Raw genomic sequence first — 21,054 nt, forward strand, 5'->3', positions numbered from 1 at the left:
ATCCGGGTCTCTGGCGCTGTGAGGCAGCAGTGCTAACCACTGTGCCACCGTGCCGCCCACAAGATTGGGAAGGTTGTTGGTAACCAAAGCATTATAAGATCAGAAAAAAAAGTGCTACTTTTGTGGCTTTCCTATCTGTTGGGGTGCTTCTAGAATCTCGGGATTTTTGGAAGATTGCTGTTAATGCATCCAGCCCCTCTGCAGCCAGTTTTTTTAAGACCCTGAGGTGCAGGCCATCTGGTCCAAGGGACTTGTCAGTCTTTAATTCCATTAGTTATTCCAGGAGCAGTTATGATTGTTTCAAGTTCCTCCCTCAATTTTCCCTCCTGCTTTTTTACTGTTCTTGGGATGCTTTGTGTTTCATCCACGATAAAGGTGGATACAAAATACTTATTCAGAGTTTCTGCCATTTCCTTGTTCCCATCATTAATTCCACAGTCTTACTTTCTAAGTGAATAGTGCTCACACTCTCAGTTCTTTTCCTTAATTTGTGATTTTTTAAAACTTATATAGGCTTAAGAAGCTTTTACCATCTGTTTGCTTTGTGTTTCATCCACGATAAAGGTGGATACAAAATACTTATTCAGAGTTTCTGCCATTTCCTTGTTCCCATCATTAATTCCACAGTCTCACTTTCTAAGTGAATAGTGCTCACACTCTCAGTTCTTTTCCTTAATTTGTGATTTTTAAAAACTTATATAGGCTTAAGAAGCTTTTACCATCTGTTTTTATATTTGTCAATAATTATCTCTTCTAATGTCTTCCTCTTCATTTTTTGTGATTCATTGTGGTTTTCAACATGTTCCCAATCATGTGAGCGACGACTAATCTTCACAGCGTTATCTTTTTTTTCTTTCAACTTGATAATACCCTGAACGACTTCAGTCAGCCCATAGATAGTGCCTGACTCTTGTCTGAGAAGTTTTGTGCCACAGAGGAATATACATTTAGTGTTATAGAGTCATAGGAAACAGACCCATCGGTCCAACCCGACCATGCCAACCAGATATCCCAACCCAATGCCAGCACTCGGCCCATATCCCTCCAAACCCTACCTATTCATATACCCATCCAAATGTCTTTTAAATGTTGCAATTGTACCAGCCTCCACCACTTCCTCTGGCAGCTCATTTCATACACATACCATCCTCTATACGAAAACGTTGCCCCATTGGTCCCTTTTATATCGTTCCCCTCTCACCCTAAACCTATGCCGTCTAGTTCTGGACTCCATGATCCCAGGGAAAAGACTTTGCCTATTTATCCTATCCATGCCCCTCATAATTTTGTAACCCTCTATAAGGTAACCCCTCAGCCTCCGACGCTTCAGGGCAAGCAGCCATAGCCTATTCAGCCTCTCCCTATAGCTCAAATCCACCAACCCTGGCAACATCCTTGTAAATCTTTTCTGAACCTTTTCAAGATTCACAACATCTTTCCGATAGGAAGGAGACCAGAATTGCTCGCAATATTCCAAAAGTGACCTAACCAATGTCCTGTACAGCCGCAACATGACCTCCCAGCTCCTGTACTCAATACTCTGAACAATAAAGGAAAGCATACCAAACGTCGTCTTCACTATCCTACCTACCTGTGGCTCCACTTTCAAGGAGCTATGAACCTGCACTCCAAGGTCTCTTTGTTCAGCAACATGCCCTAGGACCTAACCATTAAGTGTATAAGTCCTACTAAGATTTGCTTTCCCAAAATGCACCATCTCTCATTTATCTGAATTAAACTCCATATGCCACTTCTCAGCCCATTGGCCCATCTGATCAACATCCTGTTGTAATCTGAGGTAACCTTCTTCGCTGTCCACTACACCTCAAATTTTGGTGTCGTCTGCAAACTTACTAACTGTACCTCTTATGCTCGCATCTAAATCATTTATGTAAATGATAAAAAGTGGAGGACCCAGCACCGATCCTTGTGGAACTCCACTGGTCACAGGCCTCCAGTCGGAAAAACAATCCTCCCACACCAATCTTCTGAGGCATGTATTCAACTCTCTGATCTGATTTACCCTCCATTGGAGCTGCTGGCTGTCAGACTAAACAAGCGATCATTACCTTTGCGGCTCTGTTTTTTACTTAGCTCCTAGCTGAGAGCATACCAGCAGAAAGTCTTTCTTCGACCTTTCTAAGGCATTGGAATCCATTGACCACAATAAGTAGGTCTTTATTGTTCCATTCAAACTTCAGCCCCTCTCCAGCCCTGGGGCGCTGTCCTTAGCTGGCACTGGGAAGGCAGCATAGCTTTTGGGACTCTATTTAATGCAGCCAAGAATATGAGTGCTTTCCCCTAACTACTGTTCTTTACTGCACCTACACTCCTTCTCACTGTCCCTCTGCTGCCCTTGTCCTTCCAGTTGGTAAGGCTTGGAGGGTATATTTGAAGGGGCTTGATAAGTTAGTGAGGTACATGATATAGATGGTTCACCCAGTGCTACCACAGTGCACTAGTGAAGGGGGAGGTGCCGATTCAGTTACAGTGTGAATTTTTTTAATATGTTATTGGAACAGTAGTTTTTGTATTACTCTAAATGAGCTACATCAGGATGATTATGTGGTGAAAAAAATGCAAGTTTTACTATGTACAAGAGGGGTAGGTTTTGATAGACTGATTGGCCATTTACTAAACCAGCCCTTTTGATCAGTGTTATTGAATAAACATTGCATGATTAGATTACTTACAGTGTGGAAACAGGCCCTTCGGCCCAACAAGTCCACACCGACCCGCCGAAGCGTATACCACCCAGACCCATACTCCTACATTTACCCCTTCACCTAACTCTACGGACAATTTAGCATGGCCAATTCACCTGACCTGCACATTTTTGGATTGTGGGAGGATACCGGAGCACCCGGAGGAAACCCACGCAGACACGGGGAGAATGTGCAAACTCCATACAGAGAGTCGCCTGAGGCAGGAATTGAACCCAGGTCTCTGGCGCTGAGAGGCAGCAGTGCTAACCACTGTGCCACCGTGCCGCCCAATGGTTAATTGGACAAAGTTAAAAATCACACAACACCAGGTTACCGTCCAACAGATTTATTTGGAAGCACTAGCTTTTGGAGCGCTGTTCCTTCATTAGCTACCTGAAGGAGCAGCGCTTGGAACGCTAGTGCTTCCAAATAAATCTGTTGGGCTATAACCTGGTGTCATGTGATTTTTAACTTTGTCTACCCCATTTCAACACCTGCTCCCCCAAATCATAAGTAATTGGAGTGATCTAACTTTTGTGTACACTTGCTCTTCCTGAAATGTAATGGAGTACAGATTTCTGATCAATATGTACTGACATGTGTGCATGCATTTTTCACCAGTGCCCAGCTCTCCAGAATTCTTGAAGATTACAAGCCCAACACTCAACTCTCTGACCCTGCAGTGGGGCCCTCCACTTCATCCAAATGGTATTCTGAATGGATACACACTCAAGTACCAGCCCAGTAAGTATCTGTGTCTGTGTTGTGGTGGTCTATAGAACCTAAAATTGTGTGCCCACCCAAGCTCATTTTGCACAGGATCCATCATCTCTTTGCTCAATTCCATTCCCCCCAAACTGCTAACCACCCAACTTGCCCTCCTGGCCCCCATCGTAGCCAGTATTCTTTTGGATTCTGCTGTCATTTCCCATCTACTGTCATCGTCCCTCTTCAGAGAACACCAACCCTTGGCCCCACCAGCCTCACAAACGACTGTTTCATCTCCAACCTCCAGTACCTGGTCTGTGCCCTGTGAACCTGTCGTCACAGCCCAAAAACATTTTCGTTTTCCCGATACTCTGTGTTTCAGTGCCTGCAGTTAGATTTCTGTCCCTGCCACAGCACTGAAGCAGCTCTTATCAAAGATATGAGAGACCTCCTTTGTAGCTGCAGCAATGGTAAACCATCCTTCCCAATCTTTCTCAGTCTGTCTGCAGCCTTAGGCACAGTTGACCCTGCCAGCACCTCTCTGATGCCCTCAAGTTGACAGAAGAGTGCCAATCTGCTTCCATTCATAGCTATCCAATGGTTGCCAAAGCCCGAGGTAAACACGTGCAATGTTAGCTCTCATACCTGTTCGTTGTGCCCCCAAGGGATCTGTCGTGGTCTCTGTCCTGTACTTTACCTACAGTGATACTCTCTTAAGTGTTAGTTTGCATGGACTATACAGCTCTACCTCACCACCACCTCTCCACTGAATCTTGCAGGGTTAACAATTTATGAAACTGCTTATCTGACATCGGTTCTCAATGAGCTGAAACTTCCTCCAATTAAATATTGGATATTAAATATTGGTCCCTGAACCAAACGACTTTATCAAGCTTCTGACTCTATCCCTTTCCTTGTTTGAGATGTAGCCAGTCTCTTCCCAAAACTTGATCCTGAGATGAGCTTCGGACTTGATTATCCTGCCGTCATCCAAACTTGGGAAAGTCACACCTGTTGGAGCTCAGTTCTCCTGATTCATGCATTTGTTTCCTCTCCACTCTCGAATGTTCCGACACACTTCTGCTCTCTCATTCTGCACTTAACAAATGTGAGGTTGTTCAAAATCTAGCTGCTCATGTTTTAACTCGCAGTCAATCCAATTAAGGATTGGTCAGGACTATCAGGTCAGTGATCGCTGGAGTTGTAGAAACAGGATTGGCTGCGAGTTGAGGATGGGGATATTTGTGGAACCAGCTACTCCTCCAGTGAGTTGTTTAATGGTCCACCACCATTCGTGACTGGATGTGGCAGGACTGCAGAGCTTGGATTTGATCCATTGGTTGTTGGATTGCTTAGCTCTGCCCTATCACTTGCTGTTTATGCTGTTTGGCATGCAAGTAGTCCTGTTTGGTAGCATCACGAGGTTGCTATCTCAGTTTTAGGTATGCCTGGTGCTGCTCCTGGCGTGCCCTCCTGTACTCTCACTTTGAACCAGGGTTGATCTCCTGGCTTGGTGGTAATGGTTGAATGGAGGATATGCTGCGCCATGAGGTTATAGTTTGTGCTGTAGTACAGTTCTGCTGTTATTGATGGCCCGCGGTGCCTCATGGATGCTCATTCCTGAGTTGTGAGATCTGTTCAAAGTCCGTCCCATTAGCATGGTGATAGTGCCACACAGCCAGATGGAGGATATTCTCAAAGTGAAGGCGGGACTTTGTACCCACAAGGACTGTGTGGTGGTCGCTCCTACTGACACTGTCATAGTCAGGTACACCTGCAGCCGGCAGGTTGGTGAGATGTTTGTCCCCCTTGGTTCCCTCACTACCGGCTACAGACCCAATCTAGCAGCTATGTCCTTTAGGACCAGACCAGCTTGATCAGTAGTGCTGCTTTTGGTGGACATTGAAGTCTCTCACCCAGAGTAGATGTTATGCTATTGTCACTCTCAGTGCTTCCTCCAAGTGTTGTTCAACATGAAGGAGTACCAATTCATCAGATGAGGGAGGACAGTATATGGTAATTGGCAGGAGGTTTCCATGTCCTTGTTTAACCTGAAGCCACGAGACTTAATGGGGTCCGGAGTCAATATTGAGGACTCTCAGGGCAACTCCCTCCAGACTGTATGCCACTGTGCCACCACCTCTGCTGGGTCTATCCTGATGGTGGGACAAGACTTATCCAGGGTTTCTGAGGGTGGTGTGTGGTACAAGGTGATTTAGTGAGTATGACTATGTCAGGCTATTTTTTGACCAGGCTGTGAGACCAGATTTTCGCACTAGACCTTCTCTGAAGGACATGAGTGAATCAGATGAGTTTTCCCGACAATTGGCAATGGTTTCATGATCATGAGTAAGTTATTAATTCCAGATATTCTTTTAATTGACATCAAATTCTACCATCAGCCATGGCAGGATTCAAACCCAGGGCTCCAGAACATTTGTTGAGGCTCTTAGTTAATAGTCTAGCAGTAATATCAGATTTATCTACAGTAAAGTCACAGCATAATGGTATTGAAATTAATTGCAGTCTCTGCCAACAATAATTGTTTGGATTATTTTAATGTGAGCAAAATGAAGTACCTTTTCAATTCCCAACAAGTACTTCCATCACAAAAAGCTCAACACTAGGAATGTGCAAATCATCAAATTTACTGTCCCTTTCCCCCAGTATGAAAACAAACAGTGAACACAGTGGACTGATGCTTCATTGTTCTGTACCCATAAGCCAGCCCCAGTCAGGCTGTTTGAGTCACCTCCTGATTTATGAGGCCATACAATTGGTGAATGTGTGACGGTGGGTTCACACTAATAAACGTGCCCAAGTTCAACAGTATTAATTGTGACATTGCAAGCTTTTCTGTCCAGAAATAAGTAGACCAAAAATATTATTTTTATCTCTGAGACTACTTTGCACATTCTTTTTCCATCCATAATAAATTATGTGCTGGGACGTAACTAATTTGTTGAGTGAGGTGGGTTCCCTCCCCAAAGTTCAGAGGTAGTGTTCTGCCTCTATTATTACCTCAGGTTAATTTATCAACTTTTTTTCTGCTATTCTCTAAACTGGTTACATTGAAGCCATTATGCAATGACTAGACTTGTACTTGTTTGAATATAGTAAACTAAGATATGATATAATGGCAGTTTTTATAGGATTTGATCAGATAAAAAGTGAAAACATTTTTGTTCTATTAAAGGAAACCAGAACAGGGGGTTATAACTTTTCCGTTGTTCACGATCAATGCCAGGAAACACGTGTTCACAAGAATATTGAACACATTCTTCCCAAATTTATTTTTAGATTAGATTACTTAGTGTGGAAACAGGCCCTTCAGCCCAATAAGTCCACACCGACCCGCCGAAGCGCAAACTACCCAGACCCATTCCCCACATTTACCCCTTCATCTAACACTACGGACAATTTAGCATGGCCAATTCACCTAATCTGCACATATTTGGACTGTGGGAGGAAACCGGAGCACCCGGAGGAAACCCACGCAGACACGGGGAGAATGTGCAAACTCCACACAGTCAGTCGTCTGAGGTGGGAATTGAACCCGGGTCTCTGGCACTGTGAGGCTGCAGTGCTAACCACTGTGCCACCGTACCACCCTGAACTATTTACAGTTAAGATTGACGAATTTTTGTTCAGTTAGGTTATTAAAGGCTATCCAACAAGGTAAGGAGGTTAATTTATAAACAAATCAGCCATGATATAATTGAATGATAGACTAGGTTTAATGGGCTATTCTTTATAATAAGTCTGAACAGTTGCTTCCAATTTGGAGTACTTTGTACAGCTCTGGTCACCCTGTTAAAGGAAAGATATTATTTAACTGAAGGCGATTCAGAAAAGATTCACCAAGGTGTTGCTGGGAATGGAGGATTTCAGATAGAAAAATAGACTGGAAACTTTGGGACTTGTTTCACTGGAGCATAAGTTGAGGGATGACTTTACAGAGGTTATAAAATCACGAGGGGCATAGAGCAGGTGAATGACAAGGGTATTTTCCCTAGGGTGGGGGGGAATTCAAAACTAGGAGGTTAAGGTGAGAGAGGAATCATAGAATCCCTACAGTGTGGAAACAGGCCTTTTGGCCCAACAAGTCCACATCGACCCTCCGAAGAGTAACCCACCCAAGCCCATTCCCCATTCCTCTACATTTACTCCTGACTGATGGGCCTAACCTGCACATCCCCGAACACTGTGGGCAATTTAGCATGGCGAGGAATCATAGAATCCCTACAGTGTGGAAACAGGCCTTTTGGCCCAACAAGTCCACATCGACCCTCCGAAGAGTAACCCACCCAAGCCCATTCCCCATTACTCTACATTTACTCCTGACTGATGGCCCTAACCTGCACATCCCCGAACACTGTGGGCAATTTAGCATGGCCAATCCATCTAACCTGCACATCTTTGGACTGTGGGAGGAAATCAGAGCACCCAGGGGAAATCCATGCAGACACGGGGAGAATGTGCAAACTCCACACAGACGGTTGCCCGAGACTGGAATCGAACCCAGGTCCCTGAACCACCATGCAGCCCTTGAGCCACCGTCTTTGAAAAAGGCACGAGAAGCAACTTTTTACATAAAGAGCGGTTTGTGTGTGCAAAGAACTGCCAGAGAAAGTGGTGGATACAGGTGCAGTTACAATATTTAAAAGATGAGTTCAGGAATAACAAAGCTTTGGTGGGATATGGGCCAAGTGCAGGCAAGTGGGACTAGTTTAGTTTGGGAAAATGATCAGCATGTACTAGTTGGACTGAAGGGTCTGTTTCTTTGTCTGTGATTCTATAAATGGCTAAATCACAGAAACTGAAGCAAGTGCTTTGGATGGTGAAAAGCTGAAGAACAGGAACAGATTGAAATTAATCAGTGGGTCAGGTCATATCGAGAGAGAAACCAGTAACGTTAATGTTTCAAATGGATGCCTTATGATCAGAATGGGAAGATATTCAAAGTTGAACAGCTCGTGAGAGAGAACAAACCTAGGGAAAAGGAGCAGCAGGATGACAGGCAGCTCAATAAAATAAAATTTAAATAGTCAGAGAATTTTAGACTGATCCATTTTTAAATCCACAGACTTTGCCGTTTGCTTATTTCATTCATGACCTGCATGAGTTCTGTGGAGGTATGCTTCTCCAGGAGATAAATTTGTACATTCCTTTCTCCTCCGTTTGACCTGTTGTTCTTTGATGATTATAAACTGTGAGCTAACCAGCTTCGAGCAATCTGCATTTCCAAAAGCATGACAGCTGGAATGTGGCAAAGTGTGCTAATGTGATGTTAAATACATGGAATTATAGTGAAATTGATGTGCAAGGCTGTGTGCATTTGGAATACTGTAAAGCATTAATTGCTGGCTAAATGACAGTGTGTAGTCATCAAACTGTCCCTGGTGCGTAACATGACAATGGAATCACTTGCTTCTAGTACAGAAACCTATTTGCTTGTTCCTTTTCAGTTAACAGTACGCATGAACTCGGCCCTCTGGTGGAAATCACAATCCCTGCAGAGAATGAAACCAGTTGGACTCTGAGAAATCTGAACTTCAGCACTCGCTACAAGTTCTATCTCAACGCCTTTACCAGCGTGGGAGCAGGCAGCAAGTTAACCGAAGAGGCCATTACAGTCCTGGATGAAGGTACAGCTGCAGCTAGAGATTGTTGGAACTAGTTCTCTCTCTGCTGCCAGTGTCATTCTTTAACATTACTTTTTCAAAATGTTTCAGATGATACTGTTTGTCCAAATTCTCTGATTTTTTTTTCATCTATATATATATCAAAGATGATGTCTTGGTCTCATACAGGTTCAGGGATAAAGGTCCGGTCTTGTTGGAAGCATAAGATATATAGAGCAGCAGGAAAAGTTCCAACTGAAACGTCAACTCCCCTTCTTCTTTGATGCTGCTTGTCCTGCTGTGCTTTTTCCAGCTCCACTCTGTACAGCAAAGACTTACTGGGTCAATGGGAAGGAAAAGAAATGCACAAGGTTTTCATAATCCAGTAATTCCACCCTCACCCCGCCCCCCCCACCACCACCACCCACACACCCCCAAAGCTGCACTTGCAAGGATGACAAGGGCAGGAGCTTTGGATCAGTCCTGAGAGGCCAGTCTTGATTGCACCTGATGTCATGTTAGTGTGGAGCAGTCTCATGTTTATTCCACTGCTGGCGTTTTATCCAGATCCACAGGAAATCACTAGGGAAGTCGTCAAAGAACTTGCAAATCTTCCCAGCAGTTCCTAAGAAAGGATATAATGTCAGGGCCACACTTGGAGGGTGGCAGAGGGAGAGGTTTAGATGGCAATGCTTTTCATTTGTTCCCGAACTAAACCACTTCCCCAGGAGGGAAGGGAGCAAATGGCCAGGGTGAAAGAAACTCTGAAATACTCCTGGTGACTGGGGAAATGCACAGGGGTGGTAACTGTGATTCCAACCTGCAATCGTGAGACTGTGCTGCATACTGTCTGAGATACAGGCACAGGTAGCAAAGCCTCTCGTCATCCCTCAGCTACTGCCAACCAAGTCATGGGTACACTATCCGTTACCTTCAACCTTTGCCATTGATGCCCTGTGGTAGCAGTGTGTTCCATCTGCAGGATGCACTGCAGTAGCTCCCTCCACACCTGTGACCTCGAAGGGCAAGAGCAGAATCACTAGTGGCATCACAGTTTGTAAATTCCCTTCCAGGCCACATTGCATCCAGGGTTGGGAATATATTGCTGTTCCTTCACTGCCACTGCAAGTCAAATTCCCGGAGCTCCCTCCCTAACAGAACTGACAGTGTCCTTCCAGCACGTGGGCTGCAGCAGTTCATGAAGGGATTTCGCCACCATCTTCTCTGAGAATGGGCAGTAAGCGCTGACCTCGCCCATGAAACGCACATCCTGTGGCTGAATTTTTCAAAAATGTGTTGCCTGTATTAGGGAATGCAGCAAGCTCTGCAGGAGATTTTGAGGAGGAAAAGAGTTGGATTCACCAGCACTTTTAAAACAGCAAGACATCGTCACAAGTTTTGAGAATTTGTGTTTCATGTGGAACCTGGAAATTCGGGGAATGAGCAGATTGAGTTCATTGACATATTCCTGATGAAGGGCTTTTGTCCGAAACGTGACCGTCTTGCTCCTCGGATGCTGCCTGACTTGCTGTGCTTTCCCAGCACCAGACCTTCGATGCTAATCTCCAGTATCTGCAGTCCTTGCTTTCTCCCTGTATTCATTGACTGCTCACCAGACTTATAAGCTGCCCATCCATCCCTGTGTGAATTTATATTAGGTTTAGTCTTTGAGAAAAAGTGCGTGTGTTTTTTTTGCCAGACGATGTTGAGCTTTATTCAGCCAATCGGTTTTCACATGCACCAACACTGAACAGAAATGTGGCGTGTTTCCACTGGTTGGTTTCACCTGTTGAACTCCTCCATCTTTTGAAAGATTTGAGTGGTTTTTGGTGATTCACAGTAAATTGCATCAAGCATTTGCTGATGTATGCTGCCACATAGAGGCCAGTGTTGATCCAGCAGGCCGAGAGGATGGTGATAGTTTGTATGTGAATCCAAAATTGTGAGAATTGTTGACAGAAGTACGAGACTTTACTCCGGAGGTCTGGACTACACCCAGCATTCATTCATTCATGAAACAAAACTGAAGTAAAAGACGACAGTGGCATATTTTGCAACTTTTCAGGTTACCCAATGGATTGATTGATTCCTGACCCTTAATCCTATAGGTAAAAACAATGACTGCAGATGCTGGAAACCAGATTCTGGATTAGTGGTGCTGGAAGAGCACAGCAATTCAGGCAGCATCCGAGGACAGGCAAAATCGACGTTTCGGGCAAAAGCCCTTCATCAGGAATAAAGGCAGAGAGCCTGAAGCTTCCATGCTTCAGGCTCTCTGCCTTTATTCCTGATGAAGGGCTTTTGCCCGAAACGTCGATTTTGCCTGTCCTCGGATGCTGCCCTTAATCCTATAGTCTTTCCAGTCTGTCATAGTCCCATTATGTTGCCTGATGGGTAGCCAGCAAGTGTTAGGAGCCAAGCGGACGGAGTGCTGGAATTCTGCTTGGAATCTTGGTACTATGTCACACGTTGGCAGCGAAGCACCAAGTGATTGCACTCATTGCTAGGTCCAAGTTGCATCTATTACTATTGAGATGAGTGGAAACAGCTTCCTACCCTATCCCTGAAATTCCAGTGGGAGACAGGAGCAGACAGGTACCTTTTGCTACAGCTCCCATTAAAGTGAAAGAACGTCAGGCTACCAAGTTTATCTTGGGTTTGGCGGTATGCGGACCCATTGTATGCTCAGTTTAGCCCATTTGAAATGAATGGAACTGGATAAGAGACTAGATGTCTCTCAATTTGATTGTACACCGTGACCCATGATGAATTTCTGCCCTGATCATATTGTTTCTTCATTGTGTCAATGCAAGTCCCCCGGCTCTCTTTACACAAGAAAATGTGCTGAATTTGTAAATGGTGTAATTGTGTTTTAACGTTTGTCCTTCTCTCTGTATGTTTCCAACATATTCCCAGTGTGCTCTTAATTATACAGTATCTGTGTTTTCTTTTCAATGTTCCTTTCTCCCCTCCATTTCTCTCTCTCTCTCTTTCTTTCTCTTTCACAATTAACAGTGATTCACCAAACCGCACCAGGGGCAGGCAAAGGTAACCTGCATGGTTTTCTGAGTTTGGGGTTGCTTGCCATGCATTTGGCCTTTGAGTGGCAATAGTTTGGGGTGCTCTGGTGGGGATAGTGGAGCTGACAGCTCTTGAGCTCTCGGTATTTACAGTGTGCCTCTATATATGGCTATAACCAGAAGAATCTGCAAAGAACGGTAATTTCATAGATTGCATTATGTGCACTGATTTGGAAGTGCAGGCAGCTGTTGATCAATAGCACTGCAATCTGCCACATTTGTGCAGCGTATTGTTAACCATACTTTGTAGATTAACAGCAAATGCCTTAATCCTTGAGCGTGCATGAAGTTTCAGTTTTGTGTGATAGATTTTAACAGGTTTGGTTTCTAACAGTAGATTTGCTTTTGGTTTGACTTGATCGTTCAATTGATAGATTTGCTTTTTCAAGGTGAGATTCCATTCCACCCTTCTGCGCTTCAGACTCTCCCTCTCTCTGGCTGAGAGGATGGGATGTTGCTCTGGGTGACACTGTACGAAGTTGTCTGGATATTCTTTTCAGATCCTTCTCAGTACCTTTGCACTAAGACACAACACTTCAGGCTGATGAGCCGTGGGGTTGTCAACCCTCTAGGATTGCCCTGGAGCTCCCCGGAAGTGCATGATTAATTTCCTGGACACTTCCACAAGCAAGCTTGGCAAAATTCATGGGGCGTTTTCTTTTGGTCTGTCAGGAGTTTGACGAGGCAGGGAGTTTGGCAATGGGAATCTGTATGACAAAGCATCCCGGAACATATCCTAGCAGAGTTGGCAACCCTAAGTATATGAAGGATTGTGGAGTGAAAGTTAGCATGACTCGCTGATGATGCAAAACGTCATGTTCCACGTGTCTCCTATATCTACTATCTTTCTCTCTTTTAATTTCCAAATGATGATGTTAACTGCGTTTGACTGCATCTTCCTTCTGTCTCACCTGTTCTCTCTCTTCCTTTCTCTGCTGCTCCAGGAATATCTGCAACATCTCCATTTTTGAAAACAGATTTAATAATCCCTGTTGATGAAAAAATGAAGGGTATTGGCTCTCTTGTGAATGCGACGTTATTACTTTTATTGTGAATATAACTTAAAAACGCTTATTTGCATCACCAAGCATACCAATGTCATGTTGTCTGTAAATTGATTATTTGTGGGGATTAATGTTAAGAATGAGGAGATTTGATTTGAGTGTCTGCGTTGAATGAAGCCAATTCAAATGGATTAATTATGGGATCTAATCTCACCGTTCTCTCTGCCACATTCTACCTCGCCATAAACCATCCATAACATGGCACTGTGACTCTCCATTTAATCTACTTAACCCAAACTGTTCCATCCCTTGTGCTAACTCCAAATAAGTATACTTCAATAAGCTTCACACCAGGCCTCCTTGCACACTTGAGCTCTTCTAAATACGTCACTCTGAGTGTTTAGGATGTTGAAGTAGCGAAAGGGTGACAAATTATATCTGTTTGAGAGTGGCACAGTAACAAAGTGGCTAAGACTTGAGATTACTATGTGACTTATCATACAGACATATTAGAGTATGCTTGCACTGCCAGAGCTAGATTTTCACCACATTTTAAGGATCAATGAAAAGAAGGAAAATAGTAAAGAGAAATGGGATTTAGAGTAGCTAGAGATGGGGGTGCTATGATATGATAGAAATTTCTTCCATGTGGAAGCTTACAGAATTATATAGTGGCTTTGATGAAGTTGCATGATCATAGTATTCAGTGGAAAATGGAGAGAGTAAGAGTGGAAATCCAGTGTGTCAAAGTACTATTATCATTCCACTTAGAAAATTAAGAATCCTCTTCAGTATTTATTCCCAGAAGATGGGTTAGTGTTGATATATCTGCTGAAATCTTTCAGTACAGCCCAAGCATGGGCCGGAACACGATTCTGACACAGTTACTACTCTTCACTCTTTACAGTAACCCAAGCGTTAATGGCGGCCAGAATTATGTCGTATCAGGTGAAGCAGAGGATAAAATTAACAACAAAGCTAAAAGGAAATAGCTAAAGTCCAAGTGCGTTTTGATCAAAGAAAAAGATTTGTTCTGGGTTTTCTGATCTTGAATTTATCGTGACCATTATTTTTCAATTAGAAAGTCACAGCAAGTTTCTGACTTAACCTTATCTTGTGGTGGCCCTGGAGGCCTCTCAGCCTTTCTCTCGAGGCCTGTAAATGCATTCCTTCAACTATTTATCCAGTTCCTTTTAGAAATTGCCCCAATAAAGTTTTAAGGCAGTACATTTCAGAACTGGCCTGTGTAATTGCCTTTCCTCATCATGTCTCGAGGTAGCTGTGAAAGCAGATTAGCCATTAAAAAATTGAATAAAGAGAAGCAGCTTTACTTAATTGTGATGAAAATGTGGAGGAGCAAATGGAGGAGTTTAGGTGAATGGGATAGATACACTTGATGGAAGCTAGTTAAAGACATGAGGGAGGAAGGCTGTGCTAATAAGGTTCAATAAACTAAACAGTGGGAAGAGGAGTCTTTCTCTGTGGTATAAATTTGATTGAATCGGAATTGGGTCAGGTGGTTGAAGAGAGTGTGCCCTCAGAATTGGCTGAGACTGGGTGTGTAAAAGGATGGTTATGGTGTTGACATGCTAAATAAGTGGGACTAGGTCAGACTAGGATGTCTGGTCAGCGTGAACAAGTTGGACCAAAGGGTCTGTTTCCGTGCTGCATGACTCTATAAATTAAAACCGGGCGTATGAAAATGGGTGCATTTAATATGAAGTCATGGGGCACAGGCAATGGTTGGCAGTGCACTGCTCTGATACCGTCTCTGAAAAGAAAAGTGCCAACAAATTTACGAAGAATGACATCGCCCCTATCAATACAGCCTCGTCCTTCACTCCCCGCTCACACTCTCATCCAACCACCATACATTTGATGGGCAGCAGGGAGGCCAAGTTGAACCCTAATGAAGTTGAGCAGACATACCCAAGCTGCAATCATTGGCATTTTGTTTCAGAGTGATGGGTTTCTTGGCACCTTTGTGACCAGTGTGGGAGAGGTGTGACCCTGGCTTGTCAGGGAGTTAATCTAGAGCCTGTTTGAAATGTTGCTACCTCAGGGAAAGGGAAACTGGAGCTATCAGCTCTCGAAGGGTTGTGGTTTTCAAGCGGCCCACATAGTGGATTGGGTGTACCTTTACACCAACTGCCTCCCAGTCTCTTGATGCAGCACTGTGGTCCCCTTTTTCTGAATACTCCATTCCCTGCCATCACCAACACTGCTAACTCCAGCCACCATTAGCAAGCCCAGACCCCGAGTCTCTTGATCTCAGTCACTTCCCCAGCCCTCAGTCTCCGCTCTGTCCTACAGGTGTGACTGCCAGAGGTTGTCTCCATGATTTCCTGTCACTGTCAATCTACCCAACTACCGGGGAGGAAGCAGAGCTCAATTCTAATATGACACTGATGCTTCAATTCAGCAGAATCTCTGCTCACCAAGCTCTCCCTGTGCTCTCTTGCAGTGCCCCAGCATTCACTTAGGCCACAGAATGGGAGTGTGCAAAATGGGAGCAAAAATATTGGCACATAGTTCACCTTATTTCTAAACATTGTTGGAAGTCTCACCATCTTCAGTATCTGAGCTGGGATCAGTATACAATGAGGCAGAATTATATTACCCTCACTTTACAAGACCACACATGCAAACATGGAGAGTGATTAGAAGCAGATTCTGTCCTGTATGCAGCTGAACACAAACTCAGGGTCAACTGTAAGTTAATGTAAAAGGCTCAGAATTTGTGCCACAACTGTCATGTACCAAATAAGTTGCAGGCTTTCAGTTCTCTCAGGATTGAAAAGACAGTGCACAGAAGCCTTGCAGTTCTGTAATAGGGTGTTTTATTGTGTTTGCGCGGTATTCCTTCCTCCACTGTTTTAACTCTGCTGAATTTGGCTCAAGCATCTATTAAAATAGTGGAGGAGAGAAGCTTATGGGAACTCATTGAGTCTTCAGATACCAGTCACTCTACAACTTAGCTTCAAGGCTAATGAAATTGAAGCCAGTGACCGACAGAAGAAGTAATTGAATCCCTTACAATGCATTGTTCTTATTATTTTGCATGTATAATGTACCTGGGATTGTACTTTTTCATGTGACTGTCTCTCTCCTGTTGCTTACTTAGTCATGGTACTTCGCCCAGTAATTACGAACATTACCTCAGCCGCAACCCATGCAAATATCAGTTGGGAGTTTGGCCGAACGGATATGCACTTTTATGTTGAATATGAGATAGCTGACAGTAAGAGCGCGATTCGTTGGATTCAGTGTGTTTTATTCCAGCAGATACCAGTGTATGCTGTCGAACACTTGGTAACATTTTTGTTTGGTTGTTGTGTCATCTCAGAAATCAGTCACTCGGTGCCAGTAAGAAAAAAACGCCAGCAGTCTCCTTACTTATCCTGATGAACACTAGTCCTGAGCTCCTGGTCCCATCGTTACAAACCAATCAGACTTGGACTTTGCTTTATCTTCCTAAAAATACAATTGCTACAGCAGGACTTTCAGCCAGGATTAAGGGAATAGCACCTTGAGGATTGCAGGGCAGTTTTGATCTGTGGAGATATCCACAACTTGTTAGAGAAGTGCTGTATTGATTTACAACACCACAGTTATATTCCACCTATTGATCTGATGGTGGTAACTAGAAGCTACATTTCACAGACCCTATCGTTATAGCGTGAATGGCTTTTGTAATGACTATCACGTGGTGCACCAGCAACAGTGTTTGGAAATGTCTAGAGAACTTTGCATTCTCCTTGCAATTTAAAGATTGAACGCCAAGTTTTGAAAGCATTTTGCAGAACCTGTGAATTGTCCAGGCATTTCTTCAACACAGTTCTGCTGTACCACGGGCCACTGAAGGGACCAAGCGATGTTGAAGGACATGGTTCTAAACTGTGTGATTATTCAGTCAGAGTTCGTGCATGGATTATTCTGCCAATGGTTTATGTCACCAAAAATTGCCTTATATCCAAGTGAGGATAAAGGATAAGTGCTCCTTCACAAAGTTTGCCAATCTGACTGATTGGAGTATTTGTTATTTGAAAACTCAGGTGGTTCATAACCTCTTTTGGGGCAAAAGGTCTGCCATTCTTAACCAGCCCATCGATACATCACTTCGATCATGCTTCAGTCATTTTCCAAGATGGCTGACAATGAACTCCCTTTGACTGTGACTGGACATGTCTTTCACTGGAATTTCTCAGACTCCATTGGTTTAAGAAGCAGCCCCTGCATCACCACCTTTGTCAGGGCAACTGAAAGTGCAAAATAATTCCCCCTCGCCAAAAACATATAAACGTCTCCTTTACATTTGTTATCAAGTGATAGCTCCAGCTCCTTTTTGGAACAAAAAACACTTCCCCGGACACAATAAATGAATAAATGAAGTTTGTTCATGGCCTGCTCAAGAGTTTTCAGACTGGAGAGATTGCTGACAAACACACAATCCTCAGAAGAAAGATGTGTTTAAAAACAAGTTCGTGAGGAGCAGTAGCTTTGGAGAAAACTTGATTAAGTCATTTGGCAACTTCTCGTACCAGTTTAATGCAAGCACTTTGCTCAATCAGCCCTTTCTCTAACAATATACAATAACAACTTTTACATACAAGAGGCAGCGAGGAGTATTTGATATTATTGGAATGCCTGCACTGAACTTTCAAATAAGAAATAATATTTACAAAATAAGCTTCCCTCCAGGGAAATGGTGTACATTTCACTACAGCTTAGGAAACAAGCCCAAGAGGTTTATTTGATCTTTCCATGACGTCATTCCTTCTACCTCCGCCATCCCTCCACTTCACACCCACCTCAGACAATGTTGATCTTCTAGTTTTGTCACTTGGTACATCATTTAGTCAACTTGTCGATTCAGCCAGTTAGACTGTGCCTATTACTTCTAAGCTTGTACACCAAGTTCAGTTCCACTATCTGCAGCATTCCATTTTCCCTCTATTGTTATTGCTCACAACTGCCCTCCTCTTGAGTGTTTATGACTGGTGTGCTCCTGTGCACTTTGCCTGCTCTGTGCATTACATTTTGCAGCATTCCTATATATAGCGTGAGGCACCAGCAGATATAGAGTAGCTTCTAGTTAGGGGTCTAAGCCTATTTTCAGCTGCTTCAATTTAATCAGAGCCTGGCATTCATCTGGTCTGGTTATCCACCTTGACAATAGGCTGCAGACGATATCACAGCAATGTCAATAGCGAAGGAGCCAAGTTGACCCAAAATGTGAACTCAGTTTCTCTTTCCTCACATGCTGCCAGACTTGCTGGGTATTCCCAGCATTTTCTCTTTTGTTATCACCAATGGCTAGACATTGTGCGATCCCAATGCTGGAGAGCACAGAGCAAGATAGCAACATGCTCCATGCAATATGCTGTTACACAGCCGACAGGCACTTTAAACTATTTTTGTAACCTGGTTAAAATTCAATGTATTTCAGTAAATGATGGCCCATCCAGTCACTGCGACATTGGAATTGATCTAAATCTGAGCAGCACGCTGGGGTCTTTGGAGTTTTATTATTCTGGATTTGCAAGCACTTTACTGGCACTTTGGCTGTTTGAGATGACACAACTACTCAGTGTTCTTTGTTAGCGTGCTAGCTGCTTCGTCTGTTCAGTGACCGTGTGCTGAACATCAGTAAAGCGATCTGTCTCTGTTAACTAGAATGTAAAACATCATTCATCTTGACCCATTCTGTTCATTCCTGCTACTGAGCTGTGCACATCATAAATTCCTGTTAAGCAAATGCTCCTTTTTAGACCAAGAAACACATTTCTTCCATCCAAGTTACACTCTCCTATTCACCCCTGCTATTCTGTTTCACAATTTGGAAATTATGAAAGGACTTGAGTCAATTTCCCATTGTTAGTTTGGGCCCAAATACTGACCATTAATAACTTTGTTTGCCCCCATCATATTGTAAACCCCAATATGACATTTAACAGCACACAGATTTGGAACACTACTTTAGGATAAAGTGAGACGGGACGGTACAGACTGATTCAAAACAAATTTTGACCTGATGCAAGCAAAGCTGATAACTTACATAATGGACCTCTCAAGCAGTTAACAGGAAGCAGTCATTTCAGAATCCAGTGCAGCAATCCTGGCTCATTCTTCTCATCAGTCCGAAGGGCAATTAAAAGGCATCTGGATGAGTACGTGAATAAGAAGGGTTTGGAAGGATATAGGCCAATTGCTGACACATGGGACTAGATTGATTTAGGATATCTGGTTAGCATGGATATGTTGGACTGAAGGGACAGCCCTATGACTTTACTGTGCAGTTCCAGAAGAAAACCATCCTCTGACACTTTGCAATTGGGTTAAAAATAGAAAATGTCAGGCCTCGTTTTTCCATTGTTAACTTCTGACGCAAGCTTCTATTCAATCTTGCAGTTTATTAACATACAGGATAGAACAAAGTGAAAATCGTAAAGATAGTTGGTTCGCAATTGCCATTTTTGATTTGGAGCTAAATACCATTTGGCCATGAATAATCCCCACACCCTTTCCCTCCCCCAAGATTACAGGAACTGAGAGAGAATACCACAACTGGATGGACTGAATTATACAAAGAGGGGAGGGGAGGGGAGGATTATGGATCAGCTTTTCTTCAGTGTTGTTATTACCTCCTTTCAGCAAGCAAAGACTCTGACTTGAAACAATTCCATATCCTGTGATTTATTCCCTTTGAGATTTTTACACGTTTGTGGATCGTGCACAATTTTCTGTCAAAGCTGTACATGGAACGCCATGTGAATAGGGAGGACTAGAGACAGGGAAATGAAACATTCTCAGAGAGAGAGAGATACCCACATTGAGGAGAACAGTCACATGGACATGGGAGGAGATAGATGTTGATCTTTGAGTAGGACCTGAAATAGCCACCAATACTTGAATCCTAAATGCTTAGACATGGAGCTTTCCGTCTACCCCCACATACAGAAAAAAATTTCAATATTAAGCAGGTCTGAGTGTTCCTTATAAAATCCCCTTTTCTGCACTGGAGCAAATTAGAGAATTTTTTCAATAATTTTGAGTATTCCCCATTTGAGAAGTTCAACAAAGTACAGTCAGTAAAGTCTGAGGTCCCAATGCCTCTTTTTTCACAGTAAGGAGTGATTTTCTGAGCAGGAATTAGTTGCGCCTGTATTTTCACTGTTTCACTTCTCCCTTTGAGTACTACACGTACAAGTAAGAAGTAACCTGCTCTGGATAATCTTCCAATCTCACGTTTCTGTGCTAACCTGCTATCTGGTTGAACTGGGAACACCTCTTCTGGAAGCGCTCCCGATAACACTGGGTAAAGGAATCAAGTCAGACCTCGACATTGATGTCCCTGACAATGCTGCTTTGACTCATCTCAGCTGGCCCACCAGTGAGAGTTTTGAGTCACAGCAATGGAAACCAAGCCCTTCGGTCCATTGAGTTGCCCACCAGCCACTCATTGCTTCCTGATCATCCCACGGCCTAGTGCAAGTTTGAGCCTGGCAATGATGCTGCCCGTAGTTGAGCAGCCACTCTTGTGTGAGTAAGAGCTGCCTTCCTGCGGTCAGTGAGAGTCATCAATCCCAGAGGTGGAAAACTAGAAAGTAAAGAAACTGGGCAAAGTAAAAATGTAGCATAATGATTGGCACACCAACCTTTTGAGAATGGCCAACCTGATGGGTGATCCAAATTGAATTGAGTTTATGGAGGTGGCAACAGGGGTGTGGTGAATGAATTCTTAACAATCTAGCCGCTTGCTTGAATAATGGACTTTCAAACTTGTATTTCAGTACTCCAAGGGTCCATTCATTCTGAGTGCATCTTCACAAATGCACGCACACACACCCTCCATGTGCGCACACACCCTCCACGCACAGATACTCCACATCCCCACCACACGCGCACACCCCTTCCACACACACCCACCCCA

At 43.6% G+C, this 21,054-nt stretch overlaps 1 protein-coding gene across 29 annotated transcripts in view; it reads left to right on the forward strand.

Annotated features, from left to right (window-relative positions):
- The window catches only part of nrcama (neuronal cell adhesion molecule a), a 397,533-nt gene that overhangs the window by 349,182 nt on the left and 27,297 nt on the right, over positions 1-21,054 (forward strand). For 15 of the 29 annotated variants that reach the window (XM_043709025.1, XM_043709026.1, XM_043709019.1 and 12 more), the window contains 5 exons: positions 3,327-3,449; positions 8,882-9,061; positions 12,053-12,085; positions 13,062-13,127; positions 16,246-16,362. In XM_043709025.1, coding sequence (XP_043564960.1) covers positions 3,327-3,449; positions 8,882-9,061; positions 12,053-12,085; positions 13,062-13,127; positions 16,246-16,362 — 519 coding nt within the window. The remainder of the gene's footprint in view (positions 1-3,326; positions 3,450-8,881; positions 9,062-12,052; positions 12,086-13,061; positions 13,128-16,245; positions 16,363-21,054) is intronic. The other 14 variants (XM_043709028.1, XM_043709029.1, XM_043709031.1 and 11 more) reach the window with 4 other exon arrangements.

Source organism: Chiloscyllium plagiosum, chromosome 19 (assembly GCF_004010195.1).
Source record: "Chiloscyllium plagiosum isolate BGI_BamShark_2017 chromosome 19, ASM401019v2, whole genome shotgun sequence".
In the NCBI taxonomy this organism is placed as follows: domain Eukaryota; kingdom Metazoa; phylum Chordata; class Chondrichthyes; order Orectolobiformes; family Hemiscylliidae; genus Chiloscyllium; species Chiloscyllium plagiosum.